This window comes from Physella acuta, unplaced genomic scaffold (assembly GCF_028476545.2).
Source record: "Physella acuta isolate Inbredline_101_S28 unplaced genomic scaffold, ASM2847654v3 ptg000235l, whole genome shotgun sequence".
Classification (NCBI taxonomy): Eukaryota; Metazoa; Mollusca; class Gastropoda; family Physidae; genus Physella; species Physella acuta.
Genome location: NW_026731754.1, coordinates 737,340 through 764,011, shown reverse-complemented (window position 1 = coordinate 764,011; position 26,672 = coordinate 737,340). Strand labels below are relative to the sequence as shown.

The 26,672-nt window shown below is 34.1% G+C and overlaps 3 protein-coding genes across 4 annotated transcripts; all 3 read right to left on the bottom strand.

Moving 5' to 3' along the window:
• Positions 1-2,955: 2,955 nt before the first annotated feature.
• On the bottom strand, positions 2,956-6,841 carry LOC131938152 (uncharacterized). Its single transcript, XM_059296068.1, has 2 exons — positions 6,717-6,841; positions 2,956-3,926 (listed from the first exon to the last, which is right to left on the bottom strand). The coding sequence occupies exon 2, from the start codon at positions 3,918-3,920 to the stop codon at positions 3,051-3,053; it is 870 nt and encodes a 289-aa protein (XP_059152051.1). The 5' UTR covers positions 3,921-3,926; positions 6,717-6,841; the 3' UTR covers positions 2,956-3,050.
• A 2,440-nt stretch (positions 6,842-9,281) lies between these two features.
• On the bottom strand, positions 9,282-13,283 carry LOC131938151 (uncharacterized). The gene is made up of 2 exons (XM_059296067.1): positions 13,166-13,283; positions 9,282-10,681 (listed from the first exon to the last, which is right to left on the bottom strand). Exon 2 carries the CDS (start codon positions 10,664-10,666, stop codon positions 9,950-9,952), a length of 717 nt encoding a protein of 238 aa, XP_059152050.1. The 5' UTR covers positions 10,667-10,681; positions 13,166-13,283; the 3' UTR covers positions 9,282-9,949.
• Positions 13,284-16,659: 3,376 nt separating this feature from the next.
• Positions 16,660-22,954, bottom strand: LOC131938149 (uncharacterized). Of its 2 annotated transcripts, none has more exons than XM_059296066.1 (3): positions 22,832-22,954; positions 21,787-21,892; positions 16,660-17,815 (listed from the first exon to the last, which is right to left on the bottom strand). In XM_059296066.1, exons 2-3 carry the CDS (start codon positions 21,836-21,838, stop codon positions 16,956-16,958), a joined length of 912 nt encoding a protein of 303 aa, XP_059152049.1. In that variant the 5' UTR covers positions 21,839-21,892; positions 22,832-22,954; the 3' UTR covers positions 16,660-16,955. The 2 variants fall into 2 exon arrangements, with proteins under 2 accessions (XP_059152049.1, XP_059152048.1); XM_059296065.1 differs by having other exon boundaries at positions 21,787-21,844.
• Between the last annotated feature and the right edge of the window lie 3,718 nt (positions 22,955-26,672).

Genomic DNA, 26,672 nt, shown 5'->3' with positions numbered 1-26,672 from the left:
GGCCATTGATAAGCCCAACAGTTTTTACCTACTATAATGTGATTCCTGTACCCATTATAGCTGGATGAACACACACCAGTACTATATTATAATATACTACTCACTACTAGAGACTTTCGGGTTAGAGTTCACGCCATTTGTCATACACTTGTCCGAGGGAATTCTTATGGCGCCCCCTATAATTTTAGGAGGTATTGATGGATGCACATTAGCGCATCCAACATTATTAAGGGCTCTATATTTAGAGGGTCCTATATTTTATATGGTCTTAATTTTACAGAAGACCCTACATTTTTAAGTGACGCTAAAATTATGGGAGTCATTGCCTATTTTAAGAATTTTGCAACATTTGTAATTGTACATACTGAATAATACAAATGTAACTCTGTTTTTAATCAGCTGCTGCTTGTTTCAACTTACAGAATAAGTGTCACCATTAGACCCATACAAGTTGAATACGCACCATCCTGCATAAAGAGCAAACAACAGATTATTTGGTCCTTGATAACTAGGGGACGTATGCGAGATAGGTGCTTTAAACTTAAGTTTGTTGACAGTTGTCTACATTTTTATTTTGCAATGCAATAAATGTATTGAAACAAAAACAAAAATAACAATAACAAAACACGTAGAGCTATTTTTGAAAATATACCGGTTTATTAGAAAAACCCACCTGACCTGGATTTTTTTTTTTAAATCTTAAAATTGTGTATGTCTTCTTTCTTGTTTATGGCTGTCCTCTGATACACGCAGCTCTCGTTTAAAATTACGATGAAAAAACCAATAAAACATTTAATAAAATAAATAATGACCAGATACCATGAGATAAAGCTAAGACAAATATGTGTACAATAAAGTAGAAAAACCTATTTTTTGGCAAGTGGCGCAGTGATGTCGTAATGTTAACAAACGACTTAAATCATGGACAGGTCAAAGGATGATTTTGATACAAATAAGATGGTGTAGTAGTGATACACAGACTGAAGAAATGTTTTCAGTTAACACGACGCTAATATTAAAAAAAAACTGCTACAATAACATTAATACAGCTAGAGTGGCATGCTTTTAAAATGCACATATACACAATGCTCAGTAACAGTGTTTCTTCCAGATTTTTTCTCCGGGGGGGGGGGGCACTTGAAATTTTCGGGGGGGGGGGCGGTAGACTTTCTTGGGGGGGGGGTGGGTGGGCTGACACTGTTAAAGGTATATATTTTCTATATAAATTATATAAATTTCATTTCGTTCGGGGGGGGGGGGGGAAAGGCCGTTGAATTTTTTCGGGGGGGGGGGGGGGGGGCTAAACTCAGTAAGAGAAAAATCCAGACTATAAAACTTAAATACTACACCTAATATAAAACCCACTACATAGAACATTATATTTATTAAATAGTCATTGTGATATTGGAAATCACAAAATGATAAAAAGGTATGTTGGTTGATCGGGGAAAAGATTTGTTGGTGTGTGTGTGTTGATGGGGGGATGATTATTGATTTTCAATGTAAAATCTAACGCTATACCACTGCCAGCGAATATAAATAAAGTGTAAAGTTAATTTGAAAAAAAGTTTGACAAATTTACAGCAAAAAACACGTGTTAAATACAATTTAAATGTGGTATTATTTGAGCTACGCTTCATTTCCAAACGTTTAATTGTCGGCTACAAATTCTTTTTTTCTGTTTTAGTCTCAACGTGTTTTTGTTTATCTAAACTTGAGCCCTAATGTAATATATTAATTTACCAACACGATAGTTTAAATATAGTGTTAAAAATAATACAGTAAATAATGTAAAAAAAAATTGCATTTGCTAATTCTATGCAGGTTTATATATTATTTTCAAATAGAAAAATATTATTATTCATATAAATAATGCAATTACAAATAAATAATACACAAATCAAATTAACAAATGTCAATTAATTTGGATTTAGGCAAACATGGTATTTGTCATCATTTTCACAATGATGACATCAAAGTATATCGTATTATTCGGCTGTTGCATTAAACAATTTATCACCTTTGTTCATAGATTGACTTGAAGCTTAAAGTAATAAAAAAGTAATTTCTTCCCAATGTGTTGATTTATTGTTTTATTGGAACGAGAAACAGTTTTTCTTTTTAAAATAAAACTTCCACAAATTCACATACTGCCTAGATCAAGAGCAGTTTTTTGCAACCAATATTTTTGTGCCACTTCAATCTTGAAATAAATTATACAAAAACTTCGCACCAGCCCAATCGTCTCTCAACCTTCAAAAGTGTTCACGTTTCATATCTAAATAATTCGAGTTATGTGTATTTGTAAATTTATCAACATTTTATAGGAGCCATACCGTCAGTTGTCAAACTATTTGAAACTAGGCTAAAGTATCCAAAAGATTCAGCGTTGAGGTAACCGATACATTCCAAATGTCATTTTAAATTAAGTCTCTTTTCAATTTTAAATTAAGTTTTACTCGCGTGTGTTTAATTATTGCTGTACTCTTTTAACTAGCTCCGTCATTAGTGGTAACTTGAGAAGGGAGTTTCCCCAATTTCTACTCAAGCAATTTGTTTCAAACTTGACACTAAAAGCAAGACTAAATAAGAATGTCGTGTGACATACACTTTAATATAATTAGATGTTTAATTAATTTTTAAAAACAATAATTAGATATTGATATACAAAGTATGAATCTTTACACGCTGTTATTAGTTATGCGATTTTTATTTTTTAAATAAAATGTGCACACACGCATATAAACATTGTTACAAAAAAGCGTAGGTCACTATTTTAAGTATTGAATACCCTTACCGACATTTTATGACTGACCCACGTATTTTAGTTAGATACATATTAAGTCATTTGTTATATGTTTACACAATTTCAGAATATTTTTATCTTTTATTGCATATATATATATATATATATATATATATATATATATATATATATATATATATATATGTGTGTGTGTGTGTTATGATATATTTTGTTACAATGAGGTGTATATTTTTTAATAAAGCCGACCTGAAATTTCCGAAAACAGTGTTGCTCTTACCTAGGACTAGTCTGTTTCCTTTGGAGTCGAGTCTCCCTGTTTGGGAGCCTCTGACTCCGATTTCCTACAACTATTCCACCAGTTACAACTCTTACAACAATCCCAAAGACGGCAAAAACAACCAGAAATGTAACAAAGCAAACTCCTGATACAACTTAGGAATCCATTGCAATTGTCTTTTGGCTTTTCAACGTTATGCCTTTCTTCGGCCTTAACGGGTTCCAGCTTTTTGTATTCATTAATAAGCTTCTCTCTACTATTTTTATCTGGTGTATACTTATAGGGAATGGTAGCATCAATCTGTGCCACGGTTGCCATAAACTCTTTGACCTGGGACTCACGCTTTGACCCATCTCTGTTATCAAACAACACACACCTGTAGTTACACTCTTCCATCAGAGACCTGAAATCACCTGTCTGTTCTCGGCACCATTCTTGAAAAGTCTTATCATTTTCCTTATAAAAATTGTCTCCATAGGTTATGACCACAACACCGCGTCGTTTCATCACGTCCTGTCCAAAGATATCTTTGACAATGTGTAAACTTTTCTTTTCCTGCATTGTGAACCTAACGCCATACTTTAACACAAGCACGATGGCAGTTAAAGTGTTAATAAATTGTTTAACCATGACGTCATCTACTGATTTTATAATATCCCCAATATCAATGGTCAGATCTTCCAGCGGTTCGCCTACACCTGTCCCATCAGCCACTTCTACTTTATCTACTTTATCGTCTGCTGAAGATATAACATTAATAGTTCCAGACGTATAGACGACTTTGCTGTTCTCTCCAACAATGGTCTGTGTGGTCATCGTCTTGCCGTTTTCACCTCGTCCCACAACAAAAATTTTTTTGGTTTCTTGACCAGTCATGTTTGTCTAGAATGAAAAGACACAAACAATTAGAAATTAGAGATGGTGTGGTTGTATGATGTAGCACATAACTTCTACACCGAGAATCTTTAGTTCGGATCCTGGAACTCTACAAAAACTTAAGAGACTAGGTATAGCACAAAAACACAAATATATGCACAGATCATTTAAACAGATAAGCTCTACTTCATCTGTCCCTAACCGTAAAAGATTGACGAAACAAGGAATTATTTTTTAATGATTTTTTACAGTGATTAAGAACAAATGTAGCATTTCATTTTGAGCTGTGCATGAGGAGTAGCATTGTAAAAGTAAAGTATAATACACAGGGGTCAGAAACATATGAACTCTACTTCATCTGCACAAGAGGTTTTTGATAGCTTATAGTAGAGTGATCGCTTGCATTATTGTGATGTATAGCATTTATTTTCTACTTTTTAGTTCAATCAGAAAACGTGGGTTTTTTATAACTTTTTTAATGATTATTATTTTCTACTTTTTAGTCTTTGTCTGTTTGTTTGCATTAAAATCTCGTAAAAGTTGTATAGCATTAAAGTCTCGTAAAAAGACAACTCGTAAAAAACACGTTGTTTGAATACGTTACTGACTAGAACACATAGATTTGAACCCGCGCCGAGTGGGATAGCCCCATAGCAATCGTGTGCCCAACCACTAGACCATATCGTCTCCCCCCAACTGGCCACCAGTGGTAATAGTTACCTCCTGTAAGTTTAAAGTCGGTTAAAACTAAATTATCTGCCCCTAAGCCTGTCGCGACTTGGGATCGTTCGCTTCACTGCGCGCGGCAAGAGAGAGGCTAGCTACGCGTCGCTGGTTTTTTTTTCTAATGGCTCGCAGAGGAGAATTATATATATAGATTATATAGCGGTCTAAAATGCTCAATAAAATGTTTCCATTGATCAATTTAGTAATAATAACAATTGAATATTCTATGGTCATCCAAAAGAAAGCTTCCCTGAAAATATCAGCGCGCTAGCTAACTGGGAAGTGCCAGAAATTTCGATCGCAAGATTGGATTGGAAAAACAGACAGAGAAAGCAAGTTAAAGAAAACGTGGGAAAAAAAGAACAATAATATCAGGTGAGTAGTTGAGAATTTACTTGTAACATAACAACAGCCATTCACCCCCCCCCCCTTTCACCCATTATACTTAGTTAAGCTACAATACATATAATAGCTCACGCGACCATACTAATAACGACTGACACGACACTACATATAACAACTGACGCAACCATACATATAATGATGGACGCGACAATACATATAACAACTTACGCAACCATACATATAACGACTGACGCGACAATACATATAACGACTGACGCGTTCATACAAATAATGACTCACGCAACCATACATATAACGACTGACGCCACCACACATATAACTACTGAGGCGATCATACACATAACGACTGACGCGGCCATACACATTACGACTGACGCGGCTATACTTATCATGACTCACGATAAGCTCAGATAAACGCAACAGGTGGCTATAACACAGGCCAATACAAAGCCGATATTACAATAACCAGTCATAGTTCGATAGGAGTTGCTGAATCGATCGCTTTAACTAGCAGCACCTGCCTTGCATTGGTATAGGATCAATACATTTGTGTTCATGTGAACGCACGTTCATTAGTCCTAGATCTACATATTTGAGTGAATGTTGTATGGCTAGTAATATATTGAGATGAATGTTGTATTGCTAGCAACATCTTGAGATGAATCTTGTATGGCTAGCAACATATTGAGATGAATCATGTATGTCTATCTACATATTTAGGTGAATGTTGTATGGCTATGTACGTATTTAGGTGAATGTTGTATGGCTAACTACATATTTAGGTGAATGTTGTATGGCTATCTACATATTCATGTGAATGTTGAATGTCTAAATACATATTTGAGTGAATGTTTTATATCTAACAACATATTTAGGTGAATGTTTCATGCATATTTACATATTTTTAGGTGAATGTTGTATGTCAATCAACATATTTAGGTGAAAGTTGTATGGCTAGCAACATATTTAGTTGTATGATGTAAGGCTATCAACATATTTAGGTGAATGTTGTATGTCTATCTACATATTTAAGTGAATTATGTAAGGCTATCAACATATATAGGTGAATCATGTATTGGTGAATTTTGTATGGCTATCAACATATTTAAGTGAAAGTTGTATGTCTATCTACATATTTAGGTGAATTTTGCATGGCTATCAACATATTCAAGTTAATTTTGTATGGCTATTTACATATTTAGGTATATGTTGTATGGCTATCAACATATTCAGGTGAATGAAGTATGTCTATCAACATAATTAGGTGAATGTGGAAGATCTATCAACATATTTAGGTGAATGTTGTATGGCTATCACCAGATTAAGGTGTTTCTTTTACGGCTATAAAAATATTTAGTTGTTTGTTGTATGACTATCAAGATATATAGGTGTATTTTGTAAGTCTATCAACATTTTTAGGTGTTCGTTGCATATTCATTAAGAAATGAAATTGTTAGCTCTATCGCTATATTTCTGTGCAAATCCATCACGCCATTTAGATGTGTGTAGTATGCCTATTAAAACAGAAAGATGGCTTTCCAATCATACATGTACACGCACTTTTTCATACTTTAAATAATTCAACATTAAAGTACATTATTTTAGACAATGTTTACATTTTAGCAATAAAATACAGTTAATTATAAGCATATAACTTGATCAACAAATCTAAAAACCAAAATGTCTTATGCAAAACAAATTTACATTATTCAGCAAGGAGAATCTTCTGTAGATCTAGCCACAGCAGAAACACTGAAATAAACGATCCACGTAGCTAAATCCTAGAGCAACTGGCGCAAACAACACACCACCTTCATTATTTGAAAACTTCGCATGTGGCGACCGACAGCTGTGGCCTTTACACTGTGCATTGTGTTAAAATTAGAACAAGGAAAAACATAGTCATACACAGGTGGGTGGGGAAATAGAAGCATCCACATGAGATAAAACATTTAAACACAAACATGTTCTAATATACGTATATATATATACTGATAAGCTAATTTTGTTAACTCATTAATCACAACCAATTTTGAATAGATAAACGACACAATAATAGTTTTACAGCAAAAGTTCAATCGACTACTACATTAATATTATATGTAGATATTTTGAGTTGAACATTTTGTCTAAGACATTTTGTCTAAGACATTTTGTCTAAGACATTTTGTCTAAGACATTTTGTCTCTGAGATGTGTTTTGCATGAAATGTTTTGTCCATGAGATATTTTATCGCTGAGATTTTTTACTCTGAGTTATTTATCTCTGAGATATTTTGTCTCTGAAATATTTCTTCTCTGAAATGTTTGGTCCATGAGATATGTTATCTCTGAGATATGTTGACTTTGAGATATTTGTCTCTGAAATATTTTTTTCTCTGAAATGTTTTATCCATGAGATCATTGTCCTTATATATTTTATCCTGTGATATTTTGTTGTCAATGAGCACTTCTGGCCCACAGAAGATGTGATGATTTCATTACAAGACTCACGTTAACTTGAACAGGCTCACACTGATAATGAAGCACGTAAAGACTAAACAAACATGAAAGGGTAAGATACAGAAGAGGAGAACACCTAAGATATATAAGTTGGTGATCAAAACAAACAGTGCGCGGACCTTTGACCACAGGTGCTTTGACCAAATGGGGTTTGACCATAGGTGGTTTGACCACAGAGGGGCTTTGACAATAGGGGCTTTGGCCATAGAGGCTTTGACCACAACGGGGCTTTGATCATAACAGGGATTTGACCATAGGGCCTTTGACCATAGGGGATTTGACCACAGGCGTTTTCTCAGCAGAGGGTCTTTGATCATAGGTGGTTTTTCAACGGGTGTTTGATCACAAGCGCTGTTTAGACATATGGTCAAAGAGATGTACTGACATAATTGCGTGCTATAGCACATCTGTCATTTAGTTAACCATACAAGTATTACTTTTTTGACTATACTTTTGGCATGTTTTTTATCATTTTCTATCCTTTACATATGCTATGTATTTTCAAGTACATCTACATTATGTCGCATTATTTGTATTCCATTTATATTTAAAATAAATCTATGAGGCTTAGCACCAGCCTTTATGTGGAGACTATAATATCGTACTTGACTTTTGTTTTAGTACATGATAATTTCCATTAATAGACTTTCAGGAAAAATATATATAAAATCGTATTGTATCATAAGTTTAAATCAAATAACAGTTTATATTTTCTATTTTAAAATCTATATATTTTGGTTAACCCCCCCCCCCTCTGTGGTCAAAGCCCCGCTGTGGTCAAACCCCCTATGGTCAAACCCCCTATGGTTAAAGCTCCGCTGTGGTCAAACCCCCTATGGTCAAACCCCCTATGGTTAAAGCTCCGCTGTGGTCAAACCCCCTATGGTCAAACCCCCTATGGTTAAAGCTCCGCTGTGGTCAAACCCCCTATGGTTAAAGCCCATCTGTGGTCAAAACCAAGCTGTGGTCAAAGCCCCGCTGTGGTCAAACCCCCTATGGTCAAACCCCCTACGGTCAAAGCCCCGCTGTGGTCCAATCCCCTATGGTCAAAGCCCCGCTGTGGTCGAACCCCCTATGGTCAAACCCCCTATGGTTAAAGCCCGGCTGTGGTCAAACCACCTATGGTCAAACCCCCTATGGTCAAAGCTCCGCTGTGGCCAAACCCCCTATAGTCAAAACCCCTATGGTCAAATCCCCTATGATCAAAGCACCTGTGGTCAAAGCACCTAGGACCAAACAAACGCATGCAGAAGACCATCAGACTAATGTAGCCTTTAGAATCGTTTATAAAATACGAAATGTAGCGACACTCAGTTTAAATTACGAAAGGCTGGTTTTGTCTATTATTTATGACTGACATACTTTACAAAAAACAAACCATTTTCTCAGAATCCGTTCGATGATTAAAATACAATATCGTACGATTTTAGATCTGTTAGTTTGAATGACACCATTCAGGTATAAATACACACATTTTAAAATGAAGATGGTAATTATATTCAAGTTTTAGGGTTTTATTCTCACAGAAGGAAACAAAAACAGGAGGTGTTTAAAACTGATATTTTTTATTCATTATCCAGTTTGGATGAACAAGCATTTATTATATAAAAGAGAAATTCCACCGCGGTGTATACCCACTACACATCGTTTGGTTTAGTTTATTAATGTCCACTACCCCTCATTTGGCTTAATTTATTAATCTCCACTACATATCATTTGGCTAACTTCATGAATAGCAAATACCTTATAGTTAGCCACATTATGTATGGCCGCTACCCCACATATTTCATCCTTAATGAATGGCTACTGTCCCACTAACCACCTAATTACTGATTGGTATTCATAATGAATGTCATCATTTACTGAAGATATCTGAAAACTTTGAAAACATTACAGTTGTAGCATTATTCATTGCTATTATGATTAAAGAAACATGTTTTCAGCAAAAATAGCCAACAGTGAAACAACACATTGTAATAATTTAGTAACCACAGTCATATAAAGTTTTGGCGATTCTATACGACACCCATTCAAAATTGGAATAATCTAATGAAATAAAAAATATGGCATATAATAATGTATAGAATTTTAAAAAAAAATTGATATCGAATAAAGAACTTTTATAAAATAAACTGAAAATATGGTTATGTCTAAGAAGATACATATTTACAAATATAATAGATAAGAGATGTTGAAAGTCTTTGGCAAAAAGCGATAAATTTTGAAAGATCTTTACCAATTATAATTTACATTTTCAACTAGCATTGGTAAAATAATTACTACTAAATAAATATTTGCTTTATCGAAGCATAAAAATAACAACTTCAAGTAGATTAAATAAAAACTTTACAATTTAATTAAATAGACAACTATTTGAAACAAACGACATGAAATGAAATACAAATATTTCGTGCAACTGGTATAATCGACATTAAATCATAGCCAAATTACAAGCACAACAACCACAATGAAGACAATTAAACATACAGCAACAACAGAATAAATACATATTCTTCTGCACGAAGTTGTTTTTTTCTTGTAGTTTTTCATCGTGTATCCTGGGCTGGATATTTTCCCCACTTCCTCCATAAGTTTATCAAGTTGTTCTTTCTTCAGATCAGCCTCTTGAGTCTTGTTATCAAACAAAACGAACCTGTGCCCACATTCATTCATCAGGTCAACTATCCGACCCTCTTGCTGACCACACCATTCATGAAACGTGGACGGCTCCTCAAACTGGTCACCATTGGTGAACAAAACCACGCCCCATTTTTTCAAAACGTCTTGACCGAACAGTGACTTCAACATCTCTACAGCTTTCTGTTCCTGCGCTGTGTATCGTGTTCCGTACTTATATACAAGAATCAGTGCCGTAAACCATACGTTGTACTCGCTGAAATATGACTCTATATTCTCCACCAGCGATTCCCGACTAATTTTCAGATCGTCGATAATTTCCCCAATGCCGGAGCCGTCAATAACAATCATATCGTCCGTTTGGTGCGCCAGGATCTCGTAAGAAGTTTGATCAAGCCCGGCGTCAACTTTAAAAACAGGTTTACCAACGATTGAGTTGCCGGTTGAGCTTTTACCCAGGCTACCTCTCCCAGCCAACAACAAAATCTTTGGCTCTTTGGGTAACTTTTTAGGCATTGTGATTCCAGTTGTCTGTAAAATACAATAACAACATGTACATCAAAACATATTTTATAGCACAAAAATAGATCCACCTAAAAAAAACAGTTAAATCGCATAAACTACAACCATTGCGAGAACAGCTACTGATTATTGACCAATAAATAAATAATATAAGAATTTTAATCATTCCTAATTTAGGTTTATAAATAGGAAAAATATTTATACTAGCGTGTGATTCAAGCCTTGCTACGTAAAAAAAAAAAACAGCGACGTTATTTTTCTATTTAAAATATCTGACCACATAGTTTAACAGGCCAGTAATACTTTCTTCAGTGATTTTAACCATATCCGTTAAAGCTATTTAAACGGATAAACAATAATAACACGTGGAGCAGATATCCATAAACGGACCAATCCAAACAAACCACAAGGACTATGTAGACTATGTAGAGCATGTCAAATTCGCTAATCCATCGTTTCCGCCCGTGGTAGACTCCGAACTCGTTACTTTTGCTCTAGCAAAGACACATTTTTACCACTAGACCACACCACATGTCAAACAAAACTGTAACTATTTACCGTACCTTAATAAACGTTAACAGACCACAGTAGCGGACGTTGAATGCCAGAGGAAACCATAATGACGTTTAAGTGGTCAAATTAGTAGTTCTAGTGTGTTGTTTAAAACACATTCCATTGTATTGCAAGGGAGGAAAGTTGTGTGCTTTTAATGTCAATTTTCATTTAGTTTTTAACATACTTGACAAGCAATGGACTAACTGTGTTTCAAAACGCCCCTAGAAATAAATAAAAGCGCCAACCCTGTCTGGTCTTGAATTTTTTAAGTACACCCCCCCCCCCCCTCTATCCAAGCGTGAGGTGCGGTGCATTACAAAGTCAAGGGACACTTCACAAACTGAATTATACAATAAAAACAGCACTACAAATCGGAAGGGTCAATTAAATTAATACATGAAAAAAACATTAGCAATTGTAATTAGTTATATACTGATTCTATCATTTGTTGTCGTAAATTACTATTTATTCAGTCACACAATCATTGAATATTCTCTCAAACAACAATTGTACATTCCGTCACACCATCTTTGATATCCCGTCACACAATCACGTCATACTCTGTCGCTCAATTCTTTTATATTCCGCTACGCAATCATTTCATAGTCCGTTACACAATCTCTTCATTTTCTACCATTTAATCCATTTTTTAACCCCCTTTCAATCCCCGTTTGTGTTCATGAGTATCTTTATGTACAGTAGTCGCAATAATAAGGCGCATTGAATCAATAACATATTTAGTTTTAGATTTAAAAATAACCAGGTTTAGTTAAGGAACAGTCTTATCTCCCAAGGTCTGTATTTCATCATCATCATTTCATGTTCGTGTCCAAGTCAAATGGGGCGGATGAAGTAGAGTTTATCTGTTCAGAGACCTCGGCATATGAAGAGGTAGCCTGGTCAGCACTATGCCCAGCCTAACGTCAGGTACTCATCAGAGCTGGGTGGGTTCAGGGACATTCGACTGATTTGAACCCGGTTTGAACTCGAGACTTTCTGGTCAGCAGTCTAGCTCTCTACCGCTAGGCCACGCCGCCCCATGATCTGTATTTACCAATGCATTAAATGCACGCTCAAGCACGTGATACGTGAGACTGTTTACCTGGTCACAGGTGGGAGATAACAAACAAATGACAACACGTGATAGGACACACGACCTTGACCCTTTGAACTTTGTCTCAAACACAACATATTAAACTTTTCTATAAGAACATTTTCAACGCTGATTACTCCGTAAGGTTTTGTACATTTTTTTCTACAAGCGAAGCACACGATAAGATGTGTAGTTTTATTTGTGGTGTGTAGGCCTGTGTGGCTATTTAAATAGTGTACTGTTGTTTAGAGGGGATGGACAGGCTTAGGTCTAAGTCTCGTTGTCCTATCCAGATAAGCCAAAAGTCATACGTGTACATATTATATTAGGAAGACAATAACTTTATCAAGACAATTAAAACTAAGCGAAATATTTGTTAGTTTTTATTATTTTTATATATCTCAATAATTGTTTTTCATAAGCAAATCCTATTGCAAGTTGTGAATTCTGTGGGCTATCGTTTTTGTTACTGAGTTTGTTATTATGTGACATTCGATGATGATACATTTTACAAAATATTATTCCCTCAAGATATCAAATCAAAATTAATTATTGATAAACGTAGATATAAAAAATTAAAAATTCCATTTATTTGAGTTTTTAACTCTTCCCCCACAAGTAGTACGTTGAAAGTAGACGATGATTAAAGTTAGTTTTAGTATAAGTTTGCGTCTGATAATGAAGATACATCTACATGTTAGTTGATTAGATTCTTGGCTGACCATTATAAGGGAAAAATCAATTTTTATATCATCGAATTAAAATTTGTTTATATAGTCCCAGAAATGTCTTGAAAACCTAGATTGTCTTATATCTAGTTTGATAGCAATGAGTATATCTCTTACCAAACACGAGTAGTTAGACTTTCCTCACTCAACTTTTCAATACACAAAACAAAATGTGTATCTCGCTACACAGCAGTTAAAATCAACCAATCAGTGACGCGTTAACTATAGGGCTTGCTGTGTGAACTGCTCGTGCCGAAGTACAGTTTATCGACAGACTGTCTTTGGAGCAGGTGTTGTAATACAGCAGAGGGTCTACATTTGTGAAGTTTATCGACAAACTTTGTACCTGTGCAATACAATAGAGGTTCTACATTTGTGAAGTTTATCGACAAACTTTGTACCTGTGCAATACAATAGAGGTTCTACATTTGTGGGGTTTATCGACAAACTTTGTACCTGTGCAATACAATAGAGGTTCTACATTTGTGGGGTTTATCGACAAACTTTGTACCTGTGTAAAACAGCCGACGTTCTATATTTGTGGAGTTTATCGACAAACTTTGTACCTGTGCAATACAATAGAGGTTCTACATTTGTAGGGTTTATCGACAAACTTTGTACCTGTGCAATACAATAGAGGTTCTACATTTGTGGGGTTTATCGACAAACTTTGTACCTGTGCAATACAATAGAGGTTCTACATTTGTGGAGTTTATCGACAAACTGTCTGTGCAATACAGCCCAGGTTTTACATTTGTGGAGTTTATCGTCAAACAGTGTGTCTATGCAACAGAGGTTCTACATTTGTGAAGTTTATCGACAAACTTTGTACCTGTGCAATACAATAGAGGTTCTACATTTGTGGGGTTTATCGACAAACTTTGTACCTGTGTAATACAATAGAGGTTCTACATTTGTGGGGTTTATCGACAAACTTTGTACCTGTGCAATACAACAGAGGTTCTACATTTCGGGAGTTTATGGACAAAATCTGCCTGTGCAATACAACAGAGGTTCTACATTTGTGGAGTTTATCGACAAAATCTGTGTGTACAATACAGCCGAGATTCTATATTTTTTGAGGATTTTTATTTCACAATACAGATCACAACACCAGCTGGGGAAGACTTAGAGCAGCTGGGAAATTAATGTTTAAAGACATTTGCACTAAATACACGAATAACCGTTTTATTGAAGTATACGAGACAATTCTAATATCTGGAGGAGGTGAAAAAATATCTCAATTAGACTATATACTTTTTGTTAGAATTTATATATGAATAATTCTAGTGAACTATTGTGAGTGCATATAAGCTGGTTGTGGTTTTATTTTAAAGGAGTGAGGTCTTGTTTCATTTTATGTTTTGACGACATTGATTGCGACAATTATCACAAAAACACAGAGCCACATATTTTAAACCAGTGTTTCTCAAAATGAGTTCAATCGAACCTCAGGGGTTAGCTGAGTCAATCTCAGGTATTCAGCGGAGGTCAAGGTCGACACTCGATTCATATGATTCTCAATCGATAACAATAATTAAGATGGTTTCTATGAACTCGCATTTGAAACCGGTGGGGGTTCAGTAACTAAAAAAGTTTAAGAACCTCTGTTCTAAACTCTTGTTTTGATTTATAGTTTATAACAATAGTAAAATTAACATACCGATAGTAAGCGTACTGTGTAAATGGCTATTTGATATACAAAAAACTAATATAATAAAATAATAAACAACATTTATTATTGCTTCTTACAAATTAATACTACAATGTCAAAAACGAAACCAATTCCAAATTTTACACTTTGACAAAAAAAAAAAAAATAACATAATAAATAAAACGAAGATTTTGCATTTACTACAAGTTCGTTACAAAAGACAGAAAAATATCAATTTTCATCCCAACCACAAAATACAAGCCTATTGTTCTCTTATTTTTCAACTACAGATCAGCCAAAATGGGTTGGTGGAGGGGGGGGGGGGGCGAAATACAACAGTATTTATTAGACCGTTACTTTAGCTTCAAGAAATCTCGAAATGATAACCACGTAGGGCCTACTATTGATCTCAGACAAAATATCTCAGGCAACATATCTCACAGCTAAATTGTAATAGTGTATTGGATGATTTTAGTTAAACTGAATTTTTTTTATTGACTGTCATATTGTTTTGTTTACCAAGTTTACTATTTTTATAGGTCTATAAAATAATTGTAAGAACTGTTAGCCGTATAAATTTTGTCATATTGCACTAAACATTTTAAAATTAGGATTGCAAATACAGTATACGAAGATTAAAGACATTTTTTCTATAGACAGTGTAATTGAGCTTGCCAAACATTAGACAATCCTACCACGTCAGGTGGACGAAATTAGATCAAAGGGAATCAAAAAACAATTACGACACACCTTCGTATCAAGGTGGACGCCCGCTTTGATGGCTAAGACATGCCTTAAGGGAAAGAAATATACGCTTCAAGGACAATACCACGAACACCAAAAGTCAATAGTTATGCGTCGGTCAAAATTAGGTGATCAAGTTACAAATGGTAATTTAAACGACAGTGGTCATTGCGAAGCTAAGTTTGTCGAAGTGCGTATGCAAACAAAGCAGTATTAGCGGTGATTACTCAGCCATGGCATCTTTCGTTACCTCGCAGAAATGTTTTAGAACATTGGTTTCTGGTGAATTTATGTTTAAAAATGCCATAATTGGAGCAGCAGGCAAAGAGAGCTGGAAATGTGAAGCTAGAACATGTCGAGCAAGAGTTCACACAATACATGATCACATAGTTTGGAGAGGTGTGATCATAACGATGTACCTTATAGCATAGAAACGTAAACGTTATATTTTTTGATGATGCAATAAAAACAATAGTTTAACGTTACGAACATGAAGACCCATTTACATTTTCGAAAAATATTTCGCGTGTTTTGAACATTAATATTGTATAGCTACCGTTTTTTATTTGTTTAAACATTATCATTTATTATAACTTTCAAGCTAAAGGAGTAAGTTTGTTTTAAATTTTCCTTTTTTAAATCAAATGCTACTATATAGATTAAGTTTAATAAACCTTTTGATGGTTTGTTAAATTTAACAAATTCATCTTATTCACAATTATTATACGTAAAAAAAGTAAACAAATCCATATTGACAGTCAATAAAAAAAAAGTTCAAATAACCATAATCATCGCACACACTATTGAAATTTCGCTGTGAGACATTGTGTCTGAGATATTTTGTCTGAGATCATGTGTTCATGATATATTTTGTCCCGGCATCTTTTGTCCGTGAGATCATTTTTCCTTGAGACCATATGTCCTGGGATAATTTGTCTGTGAGATATTTTGTCTGAGATCATTTGTCATATAACCATATATATATATATATATATATATATATATATATATATATATATATATATATATATATATATATATATATATATATATAAAATATATATATATATATATATATATATATATATATATATATATATATATATATATAATATATATATATATATATATATATATATATATATATATATATATATATATATATATATATATATATATATATATATGTATGTATATATATATGAGATTTACTGTTTCGCTAACTTGTCGGATGACAATAATACAGTGCTAAAAGTAATTCAGTTTTAGTGATAGGTGTGGTCTAGCGGTTGAGAGCTGGACTGCTAACCAGTATGTCTCGAGTTCGAATCCGTGTTCAAGTCAGTATACCGTCTCTGATGGGTACCTAACTAACGTTACGGAAAGTAAAAGCGGCTGGGCGTAGTGCTGACCATACTATTTCTTCATATGCCCAGAACACAAAAAATAGTGAACTCTACTTCAGTTGCCCTATAGACCGACAGCTTTGAAAAGGGAACTTTACTTTACTTAGTATGTATAAAATACAATCAAAAACACCAGTAGCTTAATTAGAATTATAAAAAAGAATATAACGATACGCTCGTTTAGTGTTAAGCATGGCTGATGATGTTGTTCAGTACTTCCCTCAATAAGAATAATTTGGTGGGTATCCTTGTTGTCCGAAGATCTAATAAGTCCCTCTTGTTTAAGTCCATCTTGGTCCCAAGCTCCAATGTCTCCCTCTTGTTTTAGTTTCTCACGTCCGACTTCAGCTTGAAGAAAATCTTCTTCACCGTAGGATTTAACGTTGTCAATGCATTTCATTAATTGAGCGACCATCGTCTTCTTCTGTTTTTTATACGGGGCTTTGTTGTTGAACAAAACACACCTGTATTCACACTCAATCAACAGGTTTCTGAAATCCCCACCCTGTCTCAAACACCACTCTATAAATGTCCCAATATTATCTTCTTTATCAAAGATTTCCCCATAAGTTAATACAATAACCCCACACTTTTTAAATACATGGTCTCCAAAAATAGCCTTGATGGTCTTAACACAGTCCCTATGTTGTTTCAAGAACCGGTCACAAAATTTAAGAACAAGCACCAGCGCTGCGAATTCTCCATTGAGAGTTTTATTAAAAACTTTCTCGACATTTTCCACCAGTGTTTTCATGTCCACCTGCAAGTCTTCAGCACTGTCCCCTATACCTGAGCCGTCTATAACTGTGACAGGTTCACCAAACACCAAGTCTGACTTAACGCTGATTTTATTCGAGCGGAGAGAAAATCTTTCGCCGTGAAGGATTGTGTTTCCGGTTGAACTTTTGCCACTACCAGTCAACCCAACGAGCCAGATTTTGCTGCTGATTTCTATCATATTGTCTGTAAAATGATTAGAAAGTATAAATAAATATATATTATAAAGAAACAAAAATTTAAAATAATATATAAGTATTTACACTTTTACTTCTATTTATCATATAGAAATTATAATATACCTAAACGAAAAAAATTATAGCTATAAAATACTTAACGAAGTTATTATAATTATTATAATTATTATAATTATTATAATTATTATAATTATTATAATTATTATAATTATTATAATTATTATAATTATTATAATTCCTATCATTATAATTATTATAATTATTATAATTATTATAATTATTATAATTATTATAATTATCATCATTATCATCATTATTATAATTATTATAATTATTATAATTATTATCATTATTATAATTATTATAATTATTATAATTATTATCATTATTATCATTATCATTAACATTATTATCATTATCGTTATCGTTATCGTTATCGTTATCGTTATCGTTATCGTTATCGTCATCGTCATCGTTATCGTCATCGTCATCGTCATCGTCATCTTCATCGTCATCGTCATCGTCACCGTCACCGTCACCGTCACCGTCACCGTCACCGTCACCGTCACCGTCACCGTCACCGTTACCGTTACCGTTACCGTTACCGTTACCGTTACCGTTACCGTTACCGTTACCGTTACCGTTAACATCGTCATCGTCATCGTCATCGTCATCGTCATCGTTATATTAAAACATTTCATAGCTGTTGTTGTAGCCTAGGTCAACAAACAGATGTCATAAGTGGCTAGCGCCGTCTTTTTTTAATAACTGTTTGTACATAAACAGACTAAAAAAATAGCTTCCTGTTTGAAGATTTAGTCTCCCTTAATCCCACTTAGTAATGCTGGACACTGAGCACTTAACTACTAGCTCAAAAGACAGTTACCAGCCTCAACACTAGACACACGAACAATCAAATTGTATACTATCTATTAATGTCATCTGCACATACATAGTGACTTAGAATAAACGAAACACTCTCTTGGGGATAAACAAAGATCACCCCAGGAAGTGAAATTCGATTATAACGGCAGAAAAATAGTTTAAAACAGCTTATAAGTAAAATGACCAAACCCGACAGTCAGGAATGAACCGTAACAGTGGGTCAGGCAACAACAAACCTTATCCCAAGGGATACTACTAATAAAAATTACCTATATCACCTAACCCAACAGCCAGGAGTAAACCATAACTGTGGGTCAAGTGTAAATAAACCTTACCTTATCCATAGCTTAACACAAGCCCAAGGGATTCAACTAATAAAAATCAATGCTGTGCACAATACACAACAGTGGGTTACAAGCATAATCCTAAATATTACAGAAACATCCGAATAAAAAAAATAGACTTTACAATAAAGATAAATTCTGGCCGCCCCGCGTGGTCTGGCAAAACCACAATGGTGACAAGAAAATATACATGTACAGAAAAAGTTAGCCCATGCCAACAAACATTACAAAACAGGAAATACAAGAGCAACTAGCTTACCAGGCTTAGAGGAAATAATACGACAAGGTTAAACAAATAGATGGTGCAGTGCTGACTTCTTATGTTTCGGATTGTCCAGGCTCTGAACCAGTGGCGTAGGCAAGGGGGGTAGGGGGTGTCATAACCCCCATAGACACTTCGGTATATATATAAAAAACTATGAGGGGGGTGCAAATCGAAAGTTTGAGGAAGGGGGGGGGTGCAAATCGAAAGTTTGAGGGGGGGGGTTGCAAATCAAAAGTTTGTCCCCGGTTAAAATTTGGACCCCCCCCCCCCCTTGAGAAGGTCCTGGCTACGCCACTTCTCTGAACACACAAGAGCCTCCCGCATTCCCTTGACATACAAAAGTGACTAGAAACATCTGCCCGTAACTCACATCACACACCTTGCACACTACGCATCAACAAATAGTCCCTAATTCACTTATAACAAATAACACGCCACGAAATATAAGACAATTATACAAAAAGACACTTAATATAAATATTAACAACAATATAAACAAAATATAAACAGAATAGCCGGAAACAGCTTATAACATGAAACAAAACAATACATTCGCTTGTATAACTACAGATAATAATTATAATAAAACACTACAGCCACTCACATTAATATTTGATTGATAAATACCGGTACGATTAGTTTCCAAATTCGACATATTTTGAAAAAAAATTACATTAAACTATTTATAAGGTAATGTTTTATGGACACTTATCTTGCTCATACGTCCTCAGACTGTATAACTTTTATAATTATATTTCAGTCTGTATCCCAAATAACTAAATATAAATCAAGTCTGATATATTTAAATATATTTTAAAATATTTAAATAATTATGGCTTTGACTTATTCAGTTTCAAATGTTTAAACATGTTAATTAACTGGCGATTATGTATTTAAAGCATTTTCAATTTAAACATAATGAAAACTATTGTTTATCAACATGCGTTTAATATACCAAATTTTCCTTTAATTCGTTCATGCCACAACAAACAATAAATAATTTGACGACAACATATTGTAGCTTACTGTTGTGTTTCAGAGACTCTAGTTTGTACACATATCGAAAAGCACCATTACTGATTAAAGCACCATTTTTCCAATCTTAAGAATTACATCCATATTGTTAATTTTTTTTAAAAATCGGAGTAAAATAAAATAACGTATTACTAAAAACTTAATAAAAACAAACATCTAAATCATGCACATCTTTCTAATTTATATTTTAATAGTAAAAACAGTCTTAAAGTAACAGTAAAATGTGTATATATTTCAGTGGCGGAACTAGAAAAAAAGGGCCACCCCGCAAAAATTTTTTTGGCCCCACCCCCCCTTACCATTTATATATATATATATATATATATATATATATATATATATATATATATATATATATATATATATATATATATATATAGGCCTATATATATATAAATATATAGGCATATAAAAACCGAAAAATATAAACATAGGATACTCATTTCTGGCCTGATCGGGTTTTGAAAAAAAAAAGTCTTAATTTTTCAATTAATATAAATTACAACGTCTCATGGGTGTGAGTGTATATAAGTGTGTTTTGAAAATCTGTTTTATTTAAAGTTGGACGTAATATTATTTAACATTAAGTCGGTCAAAAGAATATGAAATATCAAAGCTTTTTTAATGTAATGGTTTCTCGTGTTATGTTTATTTTTATGTATTTTTGTCTTTATATTATTAATTTTTTTGCTATGTCATTCTTCAGTATGTATATTTGTTAAAATATTTAAGAGAAGTAATTGCTCTTTTTAATCGTTTAGTACAAATCTAGGAAAAGGTGCTTATGAGCACCCCTATTTGACTATTTAATAAAGGGAAATAAGTCATGAAGGTGGTTTAAACGTTTGCCTATCTTTCCCAATGGTTTAAAAACAAATGGAAAAAAATATACAAGAGCGTGGGATAGTGTCTATAGAATAAAGATGATCCAACCGCAGCTACAGTTTTCTTATAACAAAACAACCATCAAGTCAAAAATGAAAGAAAACTAAGTGTCTGGCGGCATTGTAGTTCCGCCCCTGATATATTTCCACAAGCTTATATTTAACTTGCTTTCTCTCTCTTTTTTCTTGTGCCTGGAAAATGGCGAGTGAACGTTCGACCACTTCTACCTCACCGATTTGTTTTTTAACTGGGCACGAGGGTCAGGAACCAATAACAATGAAACTTGATTTAATCTTGACTAAATTAGATTTCTGATGTATAATTAATTTAATAAGGAATTAATTTAAAAGCTTGTGAAACACTATTACGTACGTATTGAATATCATTACTAAAATTTAAGAAGCGACATACGCTTTTTTTAGTAAAAATGGTAATTCTTTTTCATATAAAAAAATAATTTTTCATCTCTATAGGGCATTATTGTATAAAAGCTTGTAACTAAAATGTTTTTAAGATAAAAAAGTAACATAGTTATTAAACAATTACCTTTGCCAATCACCCCTTTTTGCTCAAGGTTGTTTTCATTATCGGTTTCCATGGAAAACTGTAGATGATCATTAATTTCTTCCAGATAAGGTTCAATTAACAAATACTTTGAGAGAGTAAAAAATTAATTTAATTGTTAATATTGTCACACTCACACTTAAAAAAGTTATCGCCAATGGAAGGTATTTTAATGTAAATAATGGTATAAAATACAGTTTATTGTTAATAAAAAATGTTAAATAGATTACAATAATAAGAAGAAAATACTTCGATAGGCAAAATTATTGAAAGTCGGTCTGTGTCTTTTTCAAATCTTGGATAGAAAATTATTTAATGAAAGTACGTTTTAGCTACGCCTGACGAGGTATAAATTTAAAAAAAAAAAGCTCATTTGCCGATTTAATATAAAATGTACTCATGACCTGCAATAGAAAATCATTAGAGAATTCTAGCCAATTATTCCTAGCGGTAATGGGAATTAAGGTATTAAAAACGAAGCCTTTCTTAGTCCGTACATTCCCGTATATTTTTCTATTTCATAAATTGGTAATTCGACTACTTTTAATGCAGCAAGAATAATTATTTTCTATTGGTCTTCTTCATTTTCCTGCTGCTAATAATCTGTTGTTGCATTAATTTCAAGAAACACAGACTCTTTGCTATCACCACGAATACATTCTATCAAAATGTCATCTAAAAAGGCGAAAGTTAAAATTGCTGCAGTATAAAGAGAACTCAAACAGTCCATAATGAAATCAACATAAAAGAATTAAAAATATAGTTTCATTACAGTTTATAACACAGTTTTCAAAATTATCACACCCGAAAAATAATATATGCAAGATCCATAACATTACTCACTTAGTTGGCCTTTAAATAAAGGTTTAAGTATGCAAGTTCATACGTTAACATGTTCACATCAATATCTAACAGATTTACACACTCCATGCGGTAGCTGATCTGATCAAGTGTAACACCAGCACACTAATACTATACTAGACTCTATGTATTAAGATATGTTAAACACTATTCTGTTTATACTCACTGCTAGATGTGCTTATAATATAACATATCAAAAGCCTCCACACAATTCTGAAATTATTGGCACACGTTTAGTAGCTGAAGGACAACAAAGCATTTACCATTTGAGTGCAATGGCTGCCTGATTCTCATTGACCTACTTAATATACAAAGGATACCACAACTTCAATGCTTGCGTGCGATGGCGGCCTGCATCGTTGTGCCCTAATTAATATAAAAATTCTTCGGAAAAATCCAATATGATATTTACATTAGGCTTATATTGATATTATTCAAAAATGTTTAGCAGAAATATATCATATTAATAAAATTATAATAAATATGCGGATGCGTAACATTATTGATGTTATAAACAATAATGCTTGTTTTTATTATTATATATTTGAAGTAGTTAATTGAATATATATGCAATAATTACATATCATCTAATACATGAAAATTCCTATAAACAGCTTGCCGATTTAAATATGACACTTTATTAAATCCGTATGGCACCCTTAATTAATAGCAATTTGTAAGGGCACAAGAAGAGACTTGTGGGCATTTTAGCTACTGTGTTGTTAACCTGGTTTCAGGTGTCTTAGACCGATTACTCCGTCTACTAAGTTAAAAGTGTTACGCTCTGAAAATGAAATGCATACAATTTCCTCAGTTATGTAGAAAATTTAAAGTTCATTTATTTGTTCTACCCATGACTTATTGTGCTATTGAGTCCATTCGGAACACCAAGTAGAACTCTAATTCCTCCAAACATGTCCTGTACACATGAGAGATAAGAATATGTACACCAAAGTACGTAATCAAACCTGGGATTTAAACTCGTGCTCTTGGGGACAAATTGCTTGTATTCAATCACTCGAACATGTCCCATGTATCCAGTTGATTTTTTAAAGTTCCGCTTTACAGTTATAATTTTTGAAATATTTGAAGTGTTTTATGTTTTACAATAATACAAGTTAAGTAGCCTATACCAGGTGTCGGCAACCTGCGGCTCGCGAGCCGCATGCGGCTCTTTTGATATCAAGATGCGGCTCTCCAGCTCCTTAAACAAGTACTTATAATCTTAATAAAAAATAAAATATTTGAAATAAAAAATTTTTAGTGGCTCTTTAAAACCAGGGAAATTTTGAAAATTGTAACTTTTGGCTCTCCCGCTTCAAAAGGTTGCTGACCCCTGGCCTATACCAATGCGGTCCATAAACTTTTATTTAAGTTATTCACAAAATCACCATCAGATTGTTCAATGATATCTAGTAAATTAGAATGACAACAATGCTTACACAACTCTTAGTCTATCACATAAGCAAGATTTCATTTTACATTTCAATTGGAGCAAGTCTAGAATCGTCGAAATATAAAACTACACTACCTGATGTTCCACTTTTTTCAAATGTTCTTATTCATCTTAGTTTTACAGGTGTATTAGACATAAACAATGTGACTTTGTTGCAAAGTTTAAACTTACAACCCATGACATCCAATCTACTGCTGGTGACACAAGGGTGGCCCAATCTACTGCTGGTGACACACCACAAGGATGGCCCAATCTACTGCTGGTGACACAAGAGTGGCCCAATCTACTGCTGGTGACACACAACAAGTGTGGTCCAATCTACTGCTGGTGACACACCGCAAGGAAGGCCCAATCTACTGCTGGTGACACAATGGTGGTCCAATCTACTGCTGGTGACACACAACAAGGGTGGCCCAATCTACTGCTGGTCACACAATGATGGACCCAAACTACTGCTTGTGACAAAAGGGTGGCCCAACCTACTGCTGGTGACACAAAGGTGGCCCAATCTACTGCTGGTGACACAAAGGTGGCCCAATCTACTGCTGGTCACACAATGATGGACCCAAACTACTGCTTGTGACAAAAGGGTGGCCCAACCTACTGCTGGTGACACAAAGGTGGCCCAATCTACTGCTGGTGACACAATGGTGGCCCAATCTACTGCTAGTGACACATCACAATGATGGCCCAATCTACAGCTGGTGACACACCACAATTGTAATGTTTGGTGCTCACAGTCACCACCTAGGTAGAGGAAGACACGGCTAACAGTTGAGCGCTCTATCTACTGCTGGAGATGCTGAGTTGTATATGTCGCTCAATCACGTACACAGCCCCCCCCCCCCAAATGTCTCTCGGCATTAACCACGTGCCTGACATCATGTTCCCCCCCCCCCCACATTCACACCACGTGCCTGACATCATGTTCCACTATCTCGGACATCTTCATACATTGAGTGGTGTAAGTAAAACTATTTAACAGTTTCTAAACCCGAGTTAGAAATGAACATTTTGATTTGGGGCGGAACTAGAAAAAAAGGGCCACCCCGCAAAAAATTTTTTTAGGCCCCCATATATATATATATATATATATATATATATATATATATATATATATATATATATATATATATATATATATATATATATATATATATATATATATATATATATATATATATATATATATATTTATATATATATATATATATATATATATATATATATATATATATATATATATATGTATATATATATATATATATATATATGGCTACAGGACATTACCCCCCTGGATATTTACCCCCGGACATTTCCCCCCGCCCGTATTTGCCCCCCGGAGCAATTACCCCCCTGTTAATTACCCCCCTGTCATTTACCCCACGTGGAATTACCCCCCCCCCCCCCCCCTCTCAAGTAAAAATCCTAACTCTTACTAGAATTTTATACCTGTATACTACTTTAATCCAAACCTTAAGAAAAAGACCAAAACCTAAGCATCCACCTTAGCCTAAAATTTCACACAAAACCAAAACCGAAGCTAGACACAACCTTAACCCTAAAACTAGCTCTAACCCTAACCCTAGCCCTAGCCCTAACCCTAACCCTAGCCCTAGCCCTAGCCCTAGCCCTAGCCCTAGCCCTAGCCCTAGCCCTAAGCCTAAACCTAGCCCTAACCCTAATCACATAATACGAGCATGGGATACTCGTTGCTGTCCTGTTCGGGATTTGAAAAACATGAAATTATAAAAATTTTCAACATCATGTCATGTGTGTAAGTGCATTAGCGTGTTTTGTGCAAATCAGTTTTAATTAATTTTTGATAGAGAACCTCTTGGCATTTTGTCGGTCAAAATAATATAAAACATGAAAGCTTTGTATTAGTAATGGTGTCTCGTGTTATGTTTATTTTCATGGTTTTTTTTTGTAGTTATATTATGATTGTTTTAAATATTATTAATTTAATGCATATTAATACATTTCCTTTTTTATACAATACCAATCTTTAGTAATTACTTATAAAAAAAAATAATTAAGAAAAATAATTGCTTTTTAATTTGTTTAGTATAAACCTATGATAAGGAGCTTATGATCTCCCCTATTTTTAAAAAAAGGGAAATAGGTCATGGAAGTGGTTTGAACATTTGCTTATCTTTGGTAAGTTTAATTGTATGAGAAGGACTCGACTTACACAGTTATTTAAAACCAAAGGGAAAAAGAAGATACAAGAGCGTGGGGTGGTGTCTATAGAATAAAGATAATCCAACCGCAGCTACGGTAATTTTTTACAAAACAACCATCAAGTCAAAAAATGAATGAAAATTTACTTTTTTTAACTATAAAAATTTAGCGGCTCTGGGCCCCTAAATGGCGTGGCATTGCGGAGTCTGGCGGTACTGTAGTTCCGCCCCTGATTTTGATACTCAAAATGCTGTATCATCTAGAAGGTTTAAATGTTTGACATCCTTGCTGTAAACGTTCAATAAAACAAATCTACAACTGTTGCTATTGAGGAACTCTACTTCATCTGTTCCATGTACACTATACT